The sequence below is a fragment of the Salvelinus namaycush genome, chromosome 12, assembly GCF_016432855.1.
Source record: "Salvelinus namaycush isolate Seneca chromosome 12, SaNama_1.0, whole genome shotgun sequence".
NCBI classification, from domain to species: Eukaryota; Metazoa; Chordata; class Actinopteri; order Salmoniformes; family Salmonidae; genus Salvelinus; species Salvelinus namaycush.
The window spans coordinates 43,599,772-43,617,005 of NC_052318.1; the positions used below are offsets into that span (position 1 = coordinate 43,599,772).

The 17,234-nt window shown below is 42.4% G+C and overlaps 1 protein-coding gene across 1 annotated transcript; it reads left to right on the forward strand.

Moving 5' to 3' along the window:
* Positions 1–2,237: 2,237 nt before the first annotated feature.
* LOC120057572 (adhesion G-protein coupled receptor G2-like) lies at positions 2,238–17,210 on the forward strand. Its single transcript, XM_039006154.1, has 18 exons — positions 2,238–2,260; positions 4,682–4,806; positions 5,364–5,408; positions 5,517–5,584; positions 9,495–9,873; positions 10,234–10,459; positions 10,751–10,904; positions 11,119–11,286; positions 11,419–11,541; positions 11,697–11,742; positions 12,574–12,677; positions 12,779–12,903; positions 13,029–13,300; positions 13,421–13,523; positions 13,731–14,014; positions 14,143–14,244; positions 14,359–14,514; positions 17,101–17,210. Exons 1-18 carry the CDS (start codon positions 2,238–2,240, stop codon positions 17,208–17,210), a joined length of 2,613 nt encoding a protein of 870 aa, XP_038862082.1.
* Positions 17,211–17,234: the final 24 nt, after the last annotated feature.

Here is a 17,234-nt window from a genome sequence, read left to right on the forward strand (position 1 = left end):
CATTTCAGTGACCTCTAGAAATGACACATTTCCGGGACACTCCACGCCTTTACCAACAACAGTCATCTCTAACGTCACTACAGGTAAGTCAACAGCCTGAGTAATGGTGTGGAGGGGTGTATCACAATGAGCAATCATGTGATTTATGTCAGATGATGTCTTAGTATAATAGAGGGGTTTGTGTGGAGCTACAGTGCTTTCAGAAAGTATTCACACCTTTTGAATTATTCCACATGTTGTTGTGTTACAGCCTGAATTCAAAATGGATTCAATATATTTTTTTCTAACCCATCTACACACAATACCTGTAATGACAGTGAAAACATGTTTCTAGACATATTTGAAAATATATAAAAAATTAAATTCAGAAATATCACATTTACATACATATTCAAACTCCTGAGTCAATACTTTTGTTGAAGCACCTTTGGCAGTGATTACAGCTGTGAGTCTTTCTGCGTAAGTCTATAAGAGCTTTAGACACCTGGATTGCGCAACACTTGCCCATTATTCTTTTCAGAATTATTCAAGCTCTGTCAAATTGGTTGTTGACTGTGCTTAATTTGAGCCGGATCTTGCCATAACAGGATCCGGCACCTCTCAGATTTGACTTTTGTTTGTTCCGGCACCTATTTTCCCAGACCCGGTACCTCTTGTAGCGGTAGGTAGCATAGTGGTTAGAGCGTTGGGCCAAGTAACCGAAAGGTTGCTAGATCGAATCCCTGAGCTGACAAGGTGAAAATCTGTCGTTCTGCCCCTGAACAAGGCAGGTAACCCACTGTTCCCCGGTAGGCTGTCATTATAAATAAGAATTTGTTCCTACCAGGCTTACCTAGTTAAATAAAAAAGCTATTGCGCCTTCATTTATTATGATTTATTAATTGTTTCACTGTTTATTCTAATAAAAGCGATCAGTGTTAAATGAAGTTGCCTCCTTGTTATTTCTCCCGCCCCCCAAAAAGACCATCACTTAAAAGTGTGGTGATCCTTCTGCGTAATCATCCTATCCTGCCACACTGATTCCAGACCTGCTCTCTTACTTGTACATAGAGGTTATGGGGAGGGCCAGTGGGGTAACTGATCTTGACACAGGTCTTGGTAGTGGTGGTCAGCGAGTGAAGAGGTCCCTACGTAATCATGCCATGTAGCCTAGGCTAGTCATCGCCCTACTGGATTTGAAACGTGGGAAAGCCAAATAAAAAATGTATAAGAAAAAGCTATTTTTTAAGTTCAAAAGTCCAGAGAAAGATTGTGAATCGTGTTCCGATATTGTGATATGTGTTCTACTGCTACGTTGCTGTCTCGAAAATTAGGCTATAATAAATTCGTACTTGTGTAAGCCCCAAAGCTATACTCAAGTATGTGGGCATACTGCAGTGACGTCTAAAATGCTTTGAATGAATCAGCACCTTGGAGAGTGCTGTCCGTTTCTCCACCATAGATTGTAGGCTACTTGCATTGGAAAACCTCCCTGGTCTTTTTGGTTGAATCTGTATTTGAAATTCACTGCTCGACTGAGGGACCTTACAGATAATTGTATGTGTGGGGTACAGAGATAAGGTCGTCATTAAAAAATAATTGTTAACACTATTATTACACACAGAGAGAGTCCATGCAACTTATTATGTGACTGGTTAAGCACATTTTGACTACTGAACTTATTTGGGCTTGCCATAACAAAGGGGTTGAATACTTATTGACTCAAGACATTTCAGCTTAACATTTTTTTATTAAGTTGTAAAAATGTAAAAAACAACATAATTTTACTTTGACATTATGGGGTATTGTGTGTAGGCCAGTGACGAAAATGTAAATTTAATCCATTTAAAATTCAGTCCGTGACACAATGTTTTGGGGAAAAAGTCAAGGGTTGTGAATATTTTCTGAAGGCACTGTAAAAGTTGCACCATGGTTATGCACTGATCCTCACCTATCTCCTCTCCCATCTCTGTTTCAGAGCCAGCAAAGGTGCATTGCAACTTCTCACAGCTCTGTGCCAATCAGTGTAAGTTGAATGAATCCTGCTTATAATATGAATATATGATATTGCTGCAATAGTCTCTCATGTCCACTGTTATTTTACTCTTTTGAAATGTTTTAATTTATCTCTTAATTTTATTTTTTATTTGTCTAGAAAAGTGTTTTATTCTTTGCATATTTTTGTAAGAAATGTGCTATATAAATAAAGTTTGATTGATTGATTATACACCGAACAAAAATCTAAACTGTCACATACGATGACGCTGGAGAATCGAAGCAGGTACGGGGAGTCAAACATTTTATAAGGAACGGACATGGAACGAGACCGGAACAGCGTCAGCAAACGAGTAACACAGACAAAAACAATCAATGGAGCCGCGGGGAACAGAGCTGGGGAACTGAAAAATATAGGGGAGGTAATAAACAGGTGATGAGTGAGTCCAGCCTGGCGCCCTCAAGCGCCGGGGGGGGGGGGGGGGGGGGGGGGGGGACGTTTCATGAGCTGTAATAAAAGATCCCAAAAATGTTCCATACGTACAAAAAGCTTATTTCTCTACAATTGTTTGCACAAATTTGTTTACATCCCAGTTAGTGAACATTTCTCCTTTGCCAACATAATCCATCCACCTGACAGGTGTGGCATATCATGAAGCTGATTGAACAGCATGATCATTACACAGGTGCACCTTGTGCTGGAGAAGTGTGCTCTTCACGGATGAGTCCCGGTTTCAACTGTACCGGGTAGATAGCAGACAGCGTGTATGGCATCGAGTGGGTGAGTGGTTTGCTGATGTCAACGTTGTGAACAGAGTGTCCTATGGTGGCGGTGGGGTTATGGTATGGGCAGGCAGAAGCTACAGACAACGAACACAATTGCGTTTTATTGATGGCAATTTGAACTCACAGAGATACCGTGACAATATCAGGAGGCCCATTGTTGTGCCATTCATCCACCACCAACACCTCATGTTTCAGCATGATAATGCACGGCCCCATGTCGCAAGGATCTGTACACAATTCCTGGAAGCTGAAAATGTCCCAGTTCTTTCATGGCCTGCATACTTACCAGACATGTCACCATTGAGCATGTTTGGTATGCTCTGGATCAACGTGTACGACAGCGTGTTCCAGTTCCAGCAACTTCACACAGCCATTGAAGAGGAGTGGGACAACATTCCACAGCCCACATTCAACAGCCTGATCAACTCTATGCGAAGGAGATGTGTCGCGCTGCATGAGGCAAATGGTGGTCACACCAGATACTGACTGATTTTCTGATCCACACCCCTACTTTTGTTTTGGTATCTGTGACTAACAGATGCATATCTGTAAATCCATAGATTAGGGCCTAATTCATTTTTTTCAATTGACTGATTTCCTTATATGAACTGTTACTCACTAAAATCTTTGAAATTGTTGCATGTTGCGTTGATATTCAGTGTATAATATGAATTTGACATGTGCTATAACCTAATTTAATGTGTTTGTCTTACAGCTGTTTACTACTGGATGGTCCTTGCTGTGGACGTGACTGGAGACCTGAAGAGTGAAACGGACATCAGTCACTGGGTCGGTCACAGGATTGTGAATGATTCTTGACTGACTGATGTGTGATGAATTGTGTTGAAACTGTACATTTGCTTAGTAATACATCAAAAGTGACAGCACTGTTTTCCTTTTCCAGCTGTGGGATCTATTTCATACTCACTTGGACACCTGCGAGCCCTACAAACCTGAACAATCAAATGGCACAAACTCGACAGACACACTGCGAACCACCTCAGTCAGTCCAGCATATCCCACCACCTACAACATGACAACACGGTTATACAACTTCACCACAGCAACACCATCCCAGAACTTCACCACGACAACACAAACGCTGAACTACAGCTTGGCCCCCTCGCACAACTTCAGCATGACGGCCTTGACAACAAACATGTCAACCATGCTTTACAATCACAGTATTACTACTCCTTCACACAACCATGGCATGACTACCACACTCTACAACCATAGCATGACTACACCGTCACACAACTACAGCACGACAACTCATTCTCCCAGTTGTACCATGTCTGCCACCACTAGGTAAAGTATTCAGTCACATGTCATTATTGTTAATTAATATCAATATAAAGTAGATATATATACAGTAGATATAGATAGATATACAGTAGATATATATATATATATATACAGTAGATAGATATATATACAGTAGATAGATAGATATATATACAGTAGATAGATAGATATATATACAGTAGATATAGATAGATATACAGTAGATATATATATATATATATATATATATATATATATATATACAGTACATTTATACAGTAGATGTGCAGAATATGATCTAACATCTCTGTTCTAAGCTAACTCTGTTCATTAATTGTCTGTTCTGCAGTAAAGAGCACGAAGGTGGAAATATGACTGCCGCCAGCCTGTTTCAAGTAAGACTACATCTCTCTCCAGACAAACCTGCCTTAATGTGCATGTGAACCTAAGGGGGTACTTTTTCTTTTTCTGTGAAAGCATGTGAGTGGAATCAAAACTCGTATCTTTACAGGACATTGAAGTGACGTGCGTCAATAAAACGAGGATCAGGTTAGTTGACATACTAATTTCAATACTACAGTTCAGCATCCTATGTCTCGCTCCACATCTTAATACTGCCCCCCTATTCCTCCAGGAGGACTAACTGCACTGTGCTGCTGAAGCTGAGGAAGCCCACATTTCCCTGCTGTGTTCAGCGGGCCATTTGGTTGGCTGCGGAGAACAGTCCCATACGAGCCTATATTGTGGGAAATAGAGTGGGTGAGTGACACTGACCCGAATGTAAATCTGAAATCTCTCACAGAAATGTAAATATCCTTATCAGAGCCTCACATCTGTTGCTTGTTGATTGTAGGTAAGGGTCTGTCTCATTGCGCAGGCCAACTGCCTCCAAGTAATGGTTCTGCGAAGTGCAATGGCTCCCTCAATGGGACCCTCCCTCTCCCAAACACTTGTCAATCTCCAGGGCCTGTTAATATCTCATGGTAAGCTGGACAAGTACATACTATGCTGTTGTTTCTGTGTTTGTAGAATTTCTATAGAATAAATAGGGTATCCATCTTCTCATACGAACATGTTTTATCTTACAGTGGACATTGCGGGACTGTTTATGTTCCTCTCGGGAATCAAACCCAAATGGACGATGGCAAGCCCCCTAAACCCCCCATCGGTATAAACGGTTTTATTTACCCATGTGATAATACTCATTATCCACATTTACACTGGCAAACAAATTCATTTGCCGTTTCAACCTTCGGTGGGTTTTTAAACCACATATGTGTCTGTATCTTGATAAGTACCTTATTCCTGCTTTTCAGAGGCGAAGATTTTCTGCAACTGCTCTGCTTATTCCGATGGTACAGGTAAGTGAAATATAAAAAAATCAACTGATGAGTTCGCTGATACTGCGATGGACCCACTTTTTCATCTCCCACCATGTGATAACTCACTTTCCCTCCCTCTCTTTTTAGCTGCATGCTACACCTTGGACGTACAGATCACAGATTCTGCTATGCACATTTCAAACATCTTCTCTCTGGTGAGTTAGGCCGATATGCATATACAGGTAACTGCCAAAATAATGGAAACACTTGAGTAAATGAGGGATACAAAGTATATTGAAAGTGGGTGCTGCCACACAGGTGTGGTTCCTGACTTAATTAAGGAATCAACATCCCATCATGCTTAGGGTCATGTATAAAAATGCTGGGCAGGCCATTATTTTGGCTACCATGGCTATGCCCCCATAGGATGACAATGCCCCCATTCACAGGGCACGAGTGGTCACTGAATCTTTGTCGAGCATGAAAACGATGTAAACCATATGCCATAGCCATCTGTCACCAGATCTCAACCCAGTTGAACACTCATGGGAGATTCTGGAGTGGTGCCTGAGACAGTGTTTTCCACCACCATCAACAAAACACCAAATTATGGAATTTCTTGTTGGAAGAATGGTGTCACATCCCTCCAATATTGTTCCAGACACTTGTGGAATCTATACCAAGGTCCATTGAAGCTGTGCTGGCTCGTGGTGGCCCAATGCCCTATTAAGACACTATGATGCTATTTCCTTTATTTGAGCAGTTACCTGTATGTGTATATATACAGTGGGGCAGAAAAGTATTTAGTCAGCCACCAATTGTGCAAGTTCTCCCACTTAAAAAGATGAGAAAGGCCTGTAATTTTCATCATAGGTACACTTCAACTATGACAGACAAAATGAGAAAAAAGAATCCAGAAAATCACATTGTAGGATTTTTAATGAATTTATTTGCAAATTATGGTGGAAAAGAAGTATTTGGTCACCTACAAACAAGCAAGAATTCTCAATAGGGGGTGCTGTTTTCACTTTGTAAAAAATTCGTTCCCAAATTTAACTGCCTCGTACTCAATTCTTGCTCGTACAATATGCATATTATTATTCCTATTGGATAGAAAACACTCTCTAGTTTCTAAAACCGTTTGAATTATATCTGTGAGTAAAACAGAACTCGAGTTGGAGCAATTTTCCTGTGAGGAAGTGAGAAGTCTGAAATAAGGCAGGCTGTTCTGAGGTCAGTTTATTAATTTGCATGTCTTCTATTGGTTGAGATGCACTGCATACGCCTTCCCCTGGATGTCAGCAAATAGGGAGAATTGGAATGGAGTTGCTAGGCAGATCTGAGGACATATAAATTGGCTTGGAACGTGGGGTCCAGTCTTTTCAACTTTCGCCATGACGCAAGACAGACCTCAGGATGGCGTTCTAGAAAGCTCTCGTTATAGGAGTTAGATATATCCGGCTCTGATTTTATTCGATATAGGTGTTAACGACATCATAATATTGTTATTTTAAACCGAGTTATATCAGTTTATATCAGTATATTGCGATTTTCGGATATTTATTTGTGCTGCGTTATAGTGAGTTGGACACGTCTTAGCCACATGGCTAATGTTTACTGCTAATTCCAAAGTTGAAGGCCACAATCTACAACCGAGCAACGATTCCTCTGGACAAAGGACAACTTGCCCAAGATTCTGATGGGAGCTCATCAAAAAGTAAGAAGTATTTATGATGTTAATTCGTTGTTCTGTTGAAAAATGTAAATCTACTATTCCGCAATTAATTTCGGTGCGGTCACGCTTTAACGCACGCTGTATGTCGTAGTAACGTTAATTTTAAAAATCTAACACAGCGGTTGCATTAAGAACTAATGTATCTTTCATTTGCTGTCCAATCTGTATTTTTTAGTCAAGTTTATGATTAGTTACTGATTAGATTAGGTGCCTCTCCCAAGATTTCTCCCGACATTTTGTTTGCATTTTGGCTACTATTCATATTGTATAACCACGACTTGTGCCGCTAAATATGCACATTTTCGAACAAACTCTATATGTATTGTGTAATATAATGTTATAGGACTGTCATCTGAAGAAGTTTGAGAAGGTTAGTGAAAAAATTAATATATTTTGCTGGTTTATTCGTTATCGCTATTGTTGGCTTGAATCAATGCTGTTGTGTGGTTGGCTATTGTAGTAAGCTAATATATAATGCTATATTGTGTTTTCGCTGTAAAACACTTAAAAAATCTGAAATATTGGCTGGATTCACAAGATCTTTGTCTTTCATTTGCTGTACGCTGTGTATTTTTCATAAATGTTTTATGATGAGTATTTAGGTAATTCACGTTGGTCTCTGTAGTTATTCTAGTTGCTTTGGTGAGAGTTGTGACGGTGGCTGCAATGTAAAACTATGATTTATACCTGAAATATGCACATTTTTCTAACAAAACATATGCTATACAATAAATATGTTATCAGACTGTCATCTGATGAAGTTGTTTCTTGGTTAGTGACTATTTATATCTTTATTTGGTCGAAATTGTGATAGCTACCTATGCAGGAAAAAAATGGTGGGAAAAAAAAGTTGTGTCTTTTGCTATCGTGGTTAGCTAATAGAAATACATATTGTGTCTTCCCTGTAAAACATTTTAAAAATCAGAAATGATGGCTGGATTCACAAGATGTGTATCTTTCATCTGGTGTCTTGGACTTGTGATTTAATGATATTTAGATGCTAGTATTTACTTGTGACGCTATGCTAGGCTATGCTAGTCAGCTTTTTTACTGATGGGGGTGCTCCCGGATCCGGGATTGTGATGAAGTAGAAGTGTATTAATTACTTCTTCATTCATACCTTCCCCAGGTTAAACAGCTAAGACATCCACCACCCTGTCACAATACCTCAGCGACAGAGTATGTCCTAATTTCTTCATTAGTTTTAATACAGTTTTCTCTCTGCTTAACGTCAAATATTCTCACACTTTCTAATTCGATCATTACAGCCTTAATGAACCCCAACAGTACCTATAGCACCATACCTCCCACACCACGTTTGATATTTTCCTGACATAATTCTCTGTTACAGTCCCCCTTGTCCTCTGCTCATCATATCGACTATCTTTCAGGTAATTTTGCATTGGGATAATAACCTAACACTACAATGAACTCTCATTGTTTTATGTTGCTCTGTAAATAAACCATATGCTAACTTATTGTCACACACTCTTGGTGTGACATCATTTGTGACCTTAAGACCTGTTCTGTGTTCTTTCACACAGTATGCTAATGTGAAATGCTTTAGCACGGAGACAAAGTGAGTTCCCATAAATCCTTGCAGGCCCAACACCTTTACAGTACATTCAAGACAGCTGCCCTCGATGTGCAGTGACGCTGGTCTTAATACTTATTAATAACTATACTGTTACTGTTTTCTTACCAGTCTCCAAAGCTGCAGGGTTATCGTGGGCCTTGGCCATTCAGTGCCTATACGTGAAGTCAGTACTGCATTGATGACTGTGTTCAGTGATGAGCATGGCATTGACTATGACGGAAAGGTGACACGAGCAGGTGAGTAGCCCTACCATGGAAAGTGGAGGCAGAGAGCATCTGTGTATTTGTTCATATACATTATACAGTATGTGTCTGGCTGCTTGTTTGTGTCCATATATCTAACACAGGAATTTGTGGGGAAAAAAAAAAAAAAAAAAAAAAAAAAAAAAAAACACAGGAATTTGTAGCTGGCCAGGATCCAGTGGAGATCTATTGAATTTGACCTTCAGCTCGGGGGAGAGCAGCCTCAACCACTCGGAGTTCTGGACGACTGTAGAGGAGAGCCATGGCACATTTGTCTGGTCAGTCCAATCTGGCGTTGTGTGCTTCAAAGATGGCAAAACCCTTGTTACACATTTTGTAATCATGTAAAACACTGTAAATGATGGAGAGTAAGCACGTTGCACATTGTTATTTGTACATTTAAGTTGTAACACTTCATCAATTACTGTATATGCACTAAAGATGTACATTTATCTGTTCTTTTCTCTTTTTAGCAAACAAGGAGAAATTGTGTGTGTGCTCCCGAATGAAATGTGTGACAGATATCCCACACCTCCTCTCACTTCACCCAGCCCAATAGCCAACATTACTTTACCTGCAACAACAACACTGTCTCCTCCACCCAACACCACTCTACAACAAAACACCACCTCCCTCCCACTGAACACAACATTACCTCCACCAAACAGCACCTCTACAACGCCAAATACTACAACATCAGCTCCAAATACTACATCAGCAGCTCCAAATACTACAACATCAGCTCCAAATACTATAACATCAGCTCCAAATATTACAACATCAGCTCTAAATACTACAACATCAGCGCCAAATACAACAACATCAGCTCCAAATACTACAAGATCAGCTCCAAATACTACATCAGCAGCTCCAAATACTACAACATCAGCTCCAAATACTACAACCTCAGCTCCAAATACTACAACATCAGCTCCTAGCACCATTGTCACAACACAAACCAACACAACGACAACCACCCACCCCATTCATCCATCGCTAAACACCTCCACAACCAGGACCATTGCCACAACTATCCTGGGTAATACCACTGCAAACTCATCAACACCCGTCCTTCCTGTAAACACCGCAACAGCCTCCCCAAAGACCACCACGACAGCCGTGATAACAACCACCGCAGGTAACCACTGGGATCCTAACCCACTCTGACCTTTGATCTATACTTGTCATAGCTGCTGCTGTTACATTCATTTCCATTGAACATTTAGACCCATAGCCAAAGTTTCCCTCTGATAACATACTTGTTTTTTTTATGTATCCTTTTTCCCACAGCACAAAACACCACAGAAGCCAGTAGTGAAGAGCAGGCCAACCAGTTGCTGGATCTGACAAGTGACGTGTCCAAGCTCAACTCCTCCCAGGTGGACCAGCTGGTGTCCCAGCTAGAGGCCCTGCTGGCTGGGCCCAACGTCAGCCTGGCTCTGGGGAAAACCTCTGTCACGATTGTTAGCAACCTGCTGGGTGCCTCCTCTGACACCCTGGCCTCCTCCTCCACCAAGTGAGCTGACTGGAGCTAAACAATGTACAGTTGTTCAGGTGTTCTGCCTGTTGTGCTGCCTGTTGTGCTGCCTGTTGAGCTGCCTGTTGAGCTAACTGTTGAGCTAACTGTTGAGCTGCCTGTTGTGCTGCCTGTTGTGCTGCCTGTAGTGCTGCCTGTTGAGGTGTACCTGAAATGATTACTTATACAGAGCCTGTAAAGAGACTGTGGCTACATTTTCTAGAAACTGAAAGTTAACTTAGCAATGGCTTTGCTTGGCTGCACATCAGTAACAGTTCATTTTTCTACCAGGATCATTGGGATTGTTGATACTGTGGGCCTGAAGCTGGTCGTTCAGGAAGAGGCTACGATTTTAACCGAATCGGTCGCTCTCGCCGTCAAAACGGTGGACGGCACTAATTTCCAGCGAACATCTTTCTCCATCCGAGACCCCAACAGTGTGCAGGTATGACCTAAACCTTCTAGTAAGGAAACACTGAATAGGAAATACTCTAACCTTGGTTGCCCTCAAAATGCATGCAAATCTAATGTAAGACATCCTTCACTCTGCATGTATTATCTTTGCACAGTACAGTATGATCTGGTATGGTCTGGTATGTAAACTCATAACCCCTGTTTATTTCTATGTTTTAACCATAGAGAAATGTGTCCCCTTGTAGATCCGTGGAGACAACAGAGCCAGGAGGAGTGTGAGAGCAGAGGCGTCCTCTCTCCCTCAGGGGTCTGTCACGTTCCCCTCTTCCCTCACAGCGAACCTCTCCCCTGAGCAGCAGCTACAGGCCTCCAGACTCCAGTTCAACTTCTACCAGAAGAGCACTGTGTTCCAGGTACCCCAAACCATACCATATTCCACTATACGATCTGCTAGAGTAGAATTGAACCCTGGCATAGTTGAAAAACCCCTACACCCCAGAGGACTAGTGTAGTAATTGTCAGATTCTTTCCATACTGTTTCTCAGGACCGAGCCCTGGGAGACAGCAAGCTGAATAGTGGAATCCTGGGGGCTAGTGTGGCCAACCTGTCAATCAAGTCTCTGCAGGAGGACGTGGTCATCACCCTGAGAAACACTGAACCTGTCTCAGTGAGTCAAGCAAACACACACTGTACATTTGAGTCAAAACCGTATTACCTACGTCCTGGATGTGGCATCTTTGAGAAAAGCATTTCATGTCTGTCACCTTGTTATCTCAATGAATCCTTGACACACTGTCTTCTATGGATCATTTGTCCATACAGGCACATTTCGTGGTGTCATGTGTTTTCTGGGACTTTGGCATGAATGGTAAGTGTTCCGCTTGTGTCTAATCAAAATCAGGTGTTACGGTGAACGGCAGCTGGAGACTAACAGTGAAACGCTTACTTGCGTGGTCCTTTTCCACCAACGCAGAGCTAAAGATACAACATATCAAATAGAAATAGTGAGACGTGAAACAAATACACAGTGAATAACAATAAAGATTTAAAATGACATGGCTATGTACAGGGCGTACCAGTTGGTACCGAGTCAATGTGCAGGGGTACAAGGTGATTGAGGTAGCTATGTACATATAGGTAGGGGTAAAGTGACTGGGCAACAGGATTAGATAATAGACTGAGTTGTAGCATCAGCATATGTGGTGAGTGTGAAAGTGTATATGTGTGTGAGTGTGTGTGAGTGTGTGGCGTCAGTATGCATGTTATGGGTGTGCGAGTGTATGTGTGTGTATGTGTGTGTTTGGGTGTTAGTGTAAGTATGTGTGAGCGTGTGGGTAGACGCCAGTGTTGGTGCATAGAGTCAGTTCAAGAGAGTTAGTTAAAAAAAGGGTCAATGCAGGTAGTCCGGGTTGCCATATTATTAGCTATTTAGCGGCCTTGTTTAGAAGTCTCATGGCTTGGGGGTAGAAGCTGTTCAGGGTCCTGTTGGTTCCAAACTTGGTGCACTAGTACCGCTTGTCTTGCGGTAGCAGAGAGAACAATATGACTTGGGTGACTGGAGTCTTTGCAAATGTTTTGGCCTTCCTCTGACACCGCCTGGTATAGAGGTCCTGGACGGCAGGGAGCTCGAAACCCAGTGATGCATGAAACGAAGACTACCTCTTAAAATTAATAGAATTGTTTTAAAAATCTCTGATAGGAGGCTCAGGAGGCTGGAACCGAGATGGCTGCTCTGTCAGGAACAGCACAGATAATGAGACTGTCTGTGTCTGCAACCATCTCACCTGCTTTGGTGTTCTACTGGTGAGTCCATTCTGAGATAGGGTTGTAATGGGATCTCTCCCATTCAGTCTTTGTCAACAGAATGATTTCATGTGTATAACATGTTTTTGGTGTTCTCACAGGACATGTCCAGAACGGGCATAACCAGTTGTCTCCAGGCCACAATCCTCACCTACATCACCTACATTGGCTGTGGTATCTCCGCCATCTTCCTCTCCATCACTCTGCTCACCTACCTGGCATTTGGGTGAGTCTGAGTGCAGGATATCCATGACGACACCCACCTGGAGGGCTGCTCTAAATACAAAGACATATAAACAAGCTCGAATCAATGTAATATCAATCTTAATACGTTTCAATGTGTTCCTGTAGGAAACTGCGTAAAGACATCCCATCTAAGATCCTGATCCAGCTGTGTGTGGCTCTGTTGTTTTTGAACCTGGTGTTCTTGGTGGATGGTTGGCTGGCCCTCTACCCTGACGCTGTGGGCCTCTGCATCTCCACCGCCTGGTTCCTGCATTACTTCCTGCTAGCTTCCTTCACCTGGATGGGTCTGGAGGCCGTCCACATGTACCTGGCCCTCGTCAAGGTCTTCAACACATACATACCACGTTACATGCTCAAGTTCTCGCTCCTTGGCTGGGGTAGGTGAAAAAATGATTCTGTCTTTTTTAAATTCTCATTAAAGTGAAGAACAGCCACCGTGTGCAAGTAAAAGTACCAGTTTCTTACAGTTCAATGTAGTCTGTTGTCTCTCAACCTAGGAACTCCACTCCTTGTGGTCATTGTCGTTATTGCCATTGATAAGGACAACTACGGACTAGTTGGCTACGGAAAGTACGTAGATGGCTCCCGCACAGATTACTTGTGAGTCCCATGCATTTTATTCACTATTTAACAGTCTTTGTATGAATCGCGTGTATGTGCATCATGAAATGCATACTCACATTTGCGTAATAGGATAGCTGATACGTCTACACCTTATTATCCATATATATATATGATTTATATATGTTATATCTATGTTATACTGTATTGTAAGCCATATATCTTCTCTCCATTCTTCTCCCACAGCTGCTGGCTGAAGGACGACATTGACTTCTACGTAACCGTTGTGGCTTATTTCTGTGTCATCTTCCTGATGAACCTCGTCATGTTTGTGGTAGTGATGGTTCAGCTGTGTCGGATAAAGAGGCAGAACCCCGACAACAAGAGGCACCGTGACGGGCTGCAGAACCTGCGCAGTGTGGTTGGAGTCACAGTACTCCTGGGTCTCACCTGGGGCTTTGCCTTCTTCGCCTGGGGGCCCGTCAACCTGCCCTTCATGTACCTCTTTTGCATCTTCAACTCCTTTCAAGGTGAGATTTAGAGCTCCTTCAGATTTGCCTAAATGCTGTATTCTCAGAGAGGACAGACGGTGTGTGGGGTTTCATGGGGAAGTGTGTAACCAGTTGGTACTTCATCTGGAGCTTGTGTCCTCTTGCAGGGTTCTTCATCTTTGTGTTCCACTGCGCTGTGAAGGAGAACGTGAGGAGGCAGTGGAGGACTTCTCTCTGCTGTGGTAGACTGAGACTGGCAGAGAACTCAGGTAAGACCTGTTGACCTACACCTTGCAAATAAACATGTGGTTTAGTTATGAAATCACAGTGCTCTAGGTTAAAAGAGCAGAACGTTTCATCTCATTCTTCTTTTCTCATCACAGAGTGGAGCCGCACCGCAACACAGAAGACAGGGAAGAAGTCATTGCCAGTGACCAGAGCCACGTCCCTCCACTCCGACAACTCCTTCCAGTTCAACAATTCCTCCATCTTCTCCTTCTTGTCCAATGACTCCTCAGAGCGACCCAGTGGAGGAATAGGTAGGCATTGGGGACCAGGGAGGGGGAATCAGGGTTTGTTAACAACCAATCTGAGTCAGAAAACAGTCAAGAAATATATTTTTTTTACATGCTGATCTACTCTTGTGTCATGTCATCGTATTAAAACCATTGTATGCAGAGCTGGGGATGGTTAGCAAGCCTTCATCTCCATCTCACTAATTACCTATGTAACCTCTAAACTCTGTGACGGGCTCTGAGATGACCTTTTCCCTTTGACATCCTTTTACCCAGAATTGAAGCTAGCTATCTGGTTCGAGCTCTGGCTACAGCTATAGAAGCTCAGTTCTTTTAGCCTCTTACTGATGGTGCACAGTGTCTGGTGTGTGTTTGAATGTTTCAGTATCCGTGCAAGGTTGCGTGTCTATGTGTGTGTGTGGCGTACTCTACAGCAGTGGTGTAAAGTACTTAGGTAAAAATACTTTAAGGTACTACTTAAGTAGTTTTTGGGGTATTTGTACTTTACTTTACTATTTATATTTTGACAACTTTTACTTTTAATTCACTACATTCCTAAGAAAATAATGTACTTTTTACTCCATACGTTTTCCTTGACACCCAAAAGTACTCGTAGTACAATTTGAATGCTTAGGAGTACAGGACAATGGTTCAATTCACGCACTTGTCAAGAGAACGTCCATAGTCATCCCTATTGCTTCTGATCTAGCAGATTCACTAAACACAAATACTTAGTTTGTAAATTATATCTGAGTGTTGGAGTGTGCCCCTGGCTGTCAAGAAATAATAACAATAAGGAAATAGTGCCGTCTCATTTGCTTCATATAAGGAATTTGATGTATAGCATGTACTTATGACAATTGACTACTTTTCTACCACTGTACATTTAAAACCAGATACTTTTAGACTTTTACTCAAGTAGTATTTTACTGGGTGACTTTCACTTTTACTTGAGGTATCTTTACTTTTACTCAATTATGACAAACGAGTACTTTTTCTACCTCTGCTCTACAGTAGGATTAGTCAGCTGAACCAAGCCAATCAAATGGTTACTGCATCTAACTGCACCCCCACCAATACCTCTGGCTTAGTTGCGGCTTCCCTGATTCCATCGGTTATATGTGACACTGCTCCCTTGTTGCTTGTTTTCTTTTCTTCATGAAAAAGGCCTTTCATCGGTTCTGCTGCCAGACATTGGAAAGAATGTCATACATTTAGTTATAAACAGTGAATCACCAGAATCATTTGGCCCTTGAATATAGGACACTGGAAGTCTATCCACCATAACTAACTGACTTTATATGTGGTCCTTCAACGCAGAGGAGTTCATCTCAGAAATACATGACCAGAGGTATGTGGACACCTGCTCGTCGAAATCTCATTCCAAAGTCATGGGCATTAATATGGAGTTGGTCCCCCCTTTGCTGCTATAACAGCCTCCACTCTTCTGGGAAGGCTTTCCGCTCGAACATTGCTGCGGGGACTTTCCACCATTCAGCCACAAGAGCATTAGGTTGGCCACTGATGTTGGGCGATTAGGCCTGACTCGAAGTTGGTATTCCAATTCATCCCAAAGGTGTTTGATGGGGTTGAGGTCAGGGCTCTGTGCAGGAACTCTGTCAAGTTCTTCCACACCGATCTCAACAAACCATTTCTGTATGGACCTCGCTTTGTCATGCTGAAACAGGAAAGGGCCCTCCCTAAACTATTGCTAAAAAGTTGGAAGCACAGACTTGTCTAGAATGTCATTGTATGCTGTAGTGATAAGATTTCCCTTCACTGGAACTAAGGTGCCTAGCACGGACCATAAAAAACAGCCCCAGACCATTATTCCTCCTCCACCAAACTTTACAGTTAGCACTATGCATTCGGGCAGGTAGCGTTCTCCTGGCATCCGCCAAACCCATATTCGTCCGTCGGACTGCCAGATGGTGAAGCGTGATTTAACACTCCAGAGAATGCGTTTCCACTGCTCCAAAGTCCAATGGTGGCGAGCTTTACACCACTCCAATCAACGCTTGGCATTGCACATGGTGAGCTTAGGCTTGTGTGCGGTTGCTTGGCCATGGAAACCCATTTCATGAAGCTCCCGACTAACAGTTCTTGTGCTGACATTGCTTCCAGAGGCAGTTTGGAACTCGATAGTGAGTGTTGTAACCAAGGACAGACAATTTTTATACGCTTCAGCACTCGGCGGTCCGTTCTGTGAGCTTGTGTATGCCTACCACTTTGCGGCCGAGCCGTTGTTGCTTGTAGACGTTTACACTTCACAATAACAGCACTTACAGTTGACCGGGGCAGCTCTAGCAGGGCAGAACTTTTACGAACTGACTTGTTGTAAAGGTGGCATCCTTTGACGGTGCCACATTGGCCTTACTGAAGAGCTCAGTGACTTTCATTCTACTGACAATGTTTGTGTATGGAGATTGCATGGCTGTGTGCTCAATTTTATACACCTGTCAGCAACAGGTGCGGCTGAAATAGCCGACTCCATGAATTTGAAGGAGTGTCCACATACTTTTGTATATATATATATAGTGTCCCTCTAATGATTTGGATACAGTAACTTGTGTGCAGGATAAGCTGTAACTCTGATGTGTCCTATTGCAGGTAGTCCATTTGATGACAGATCCATCACTGCCCTGGAAGAGCCCAACGCAGACGTGGTCCTCAACGAGATAAACAGCCAGTTTAGGAGTCAGAGTTCGAGAGCACCCTGACACCTGTGAAAAACTAGTGGCTCT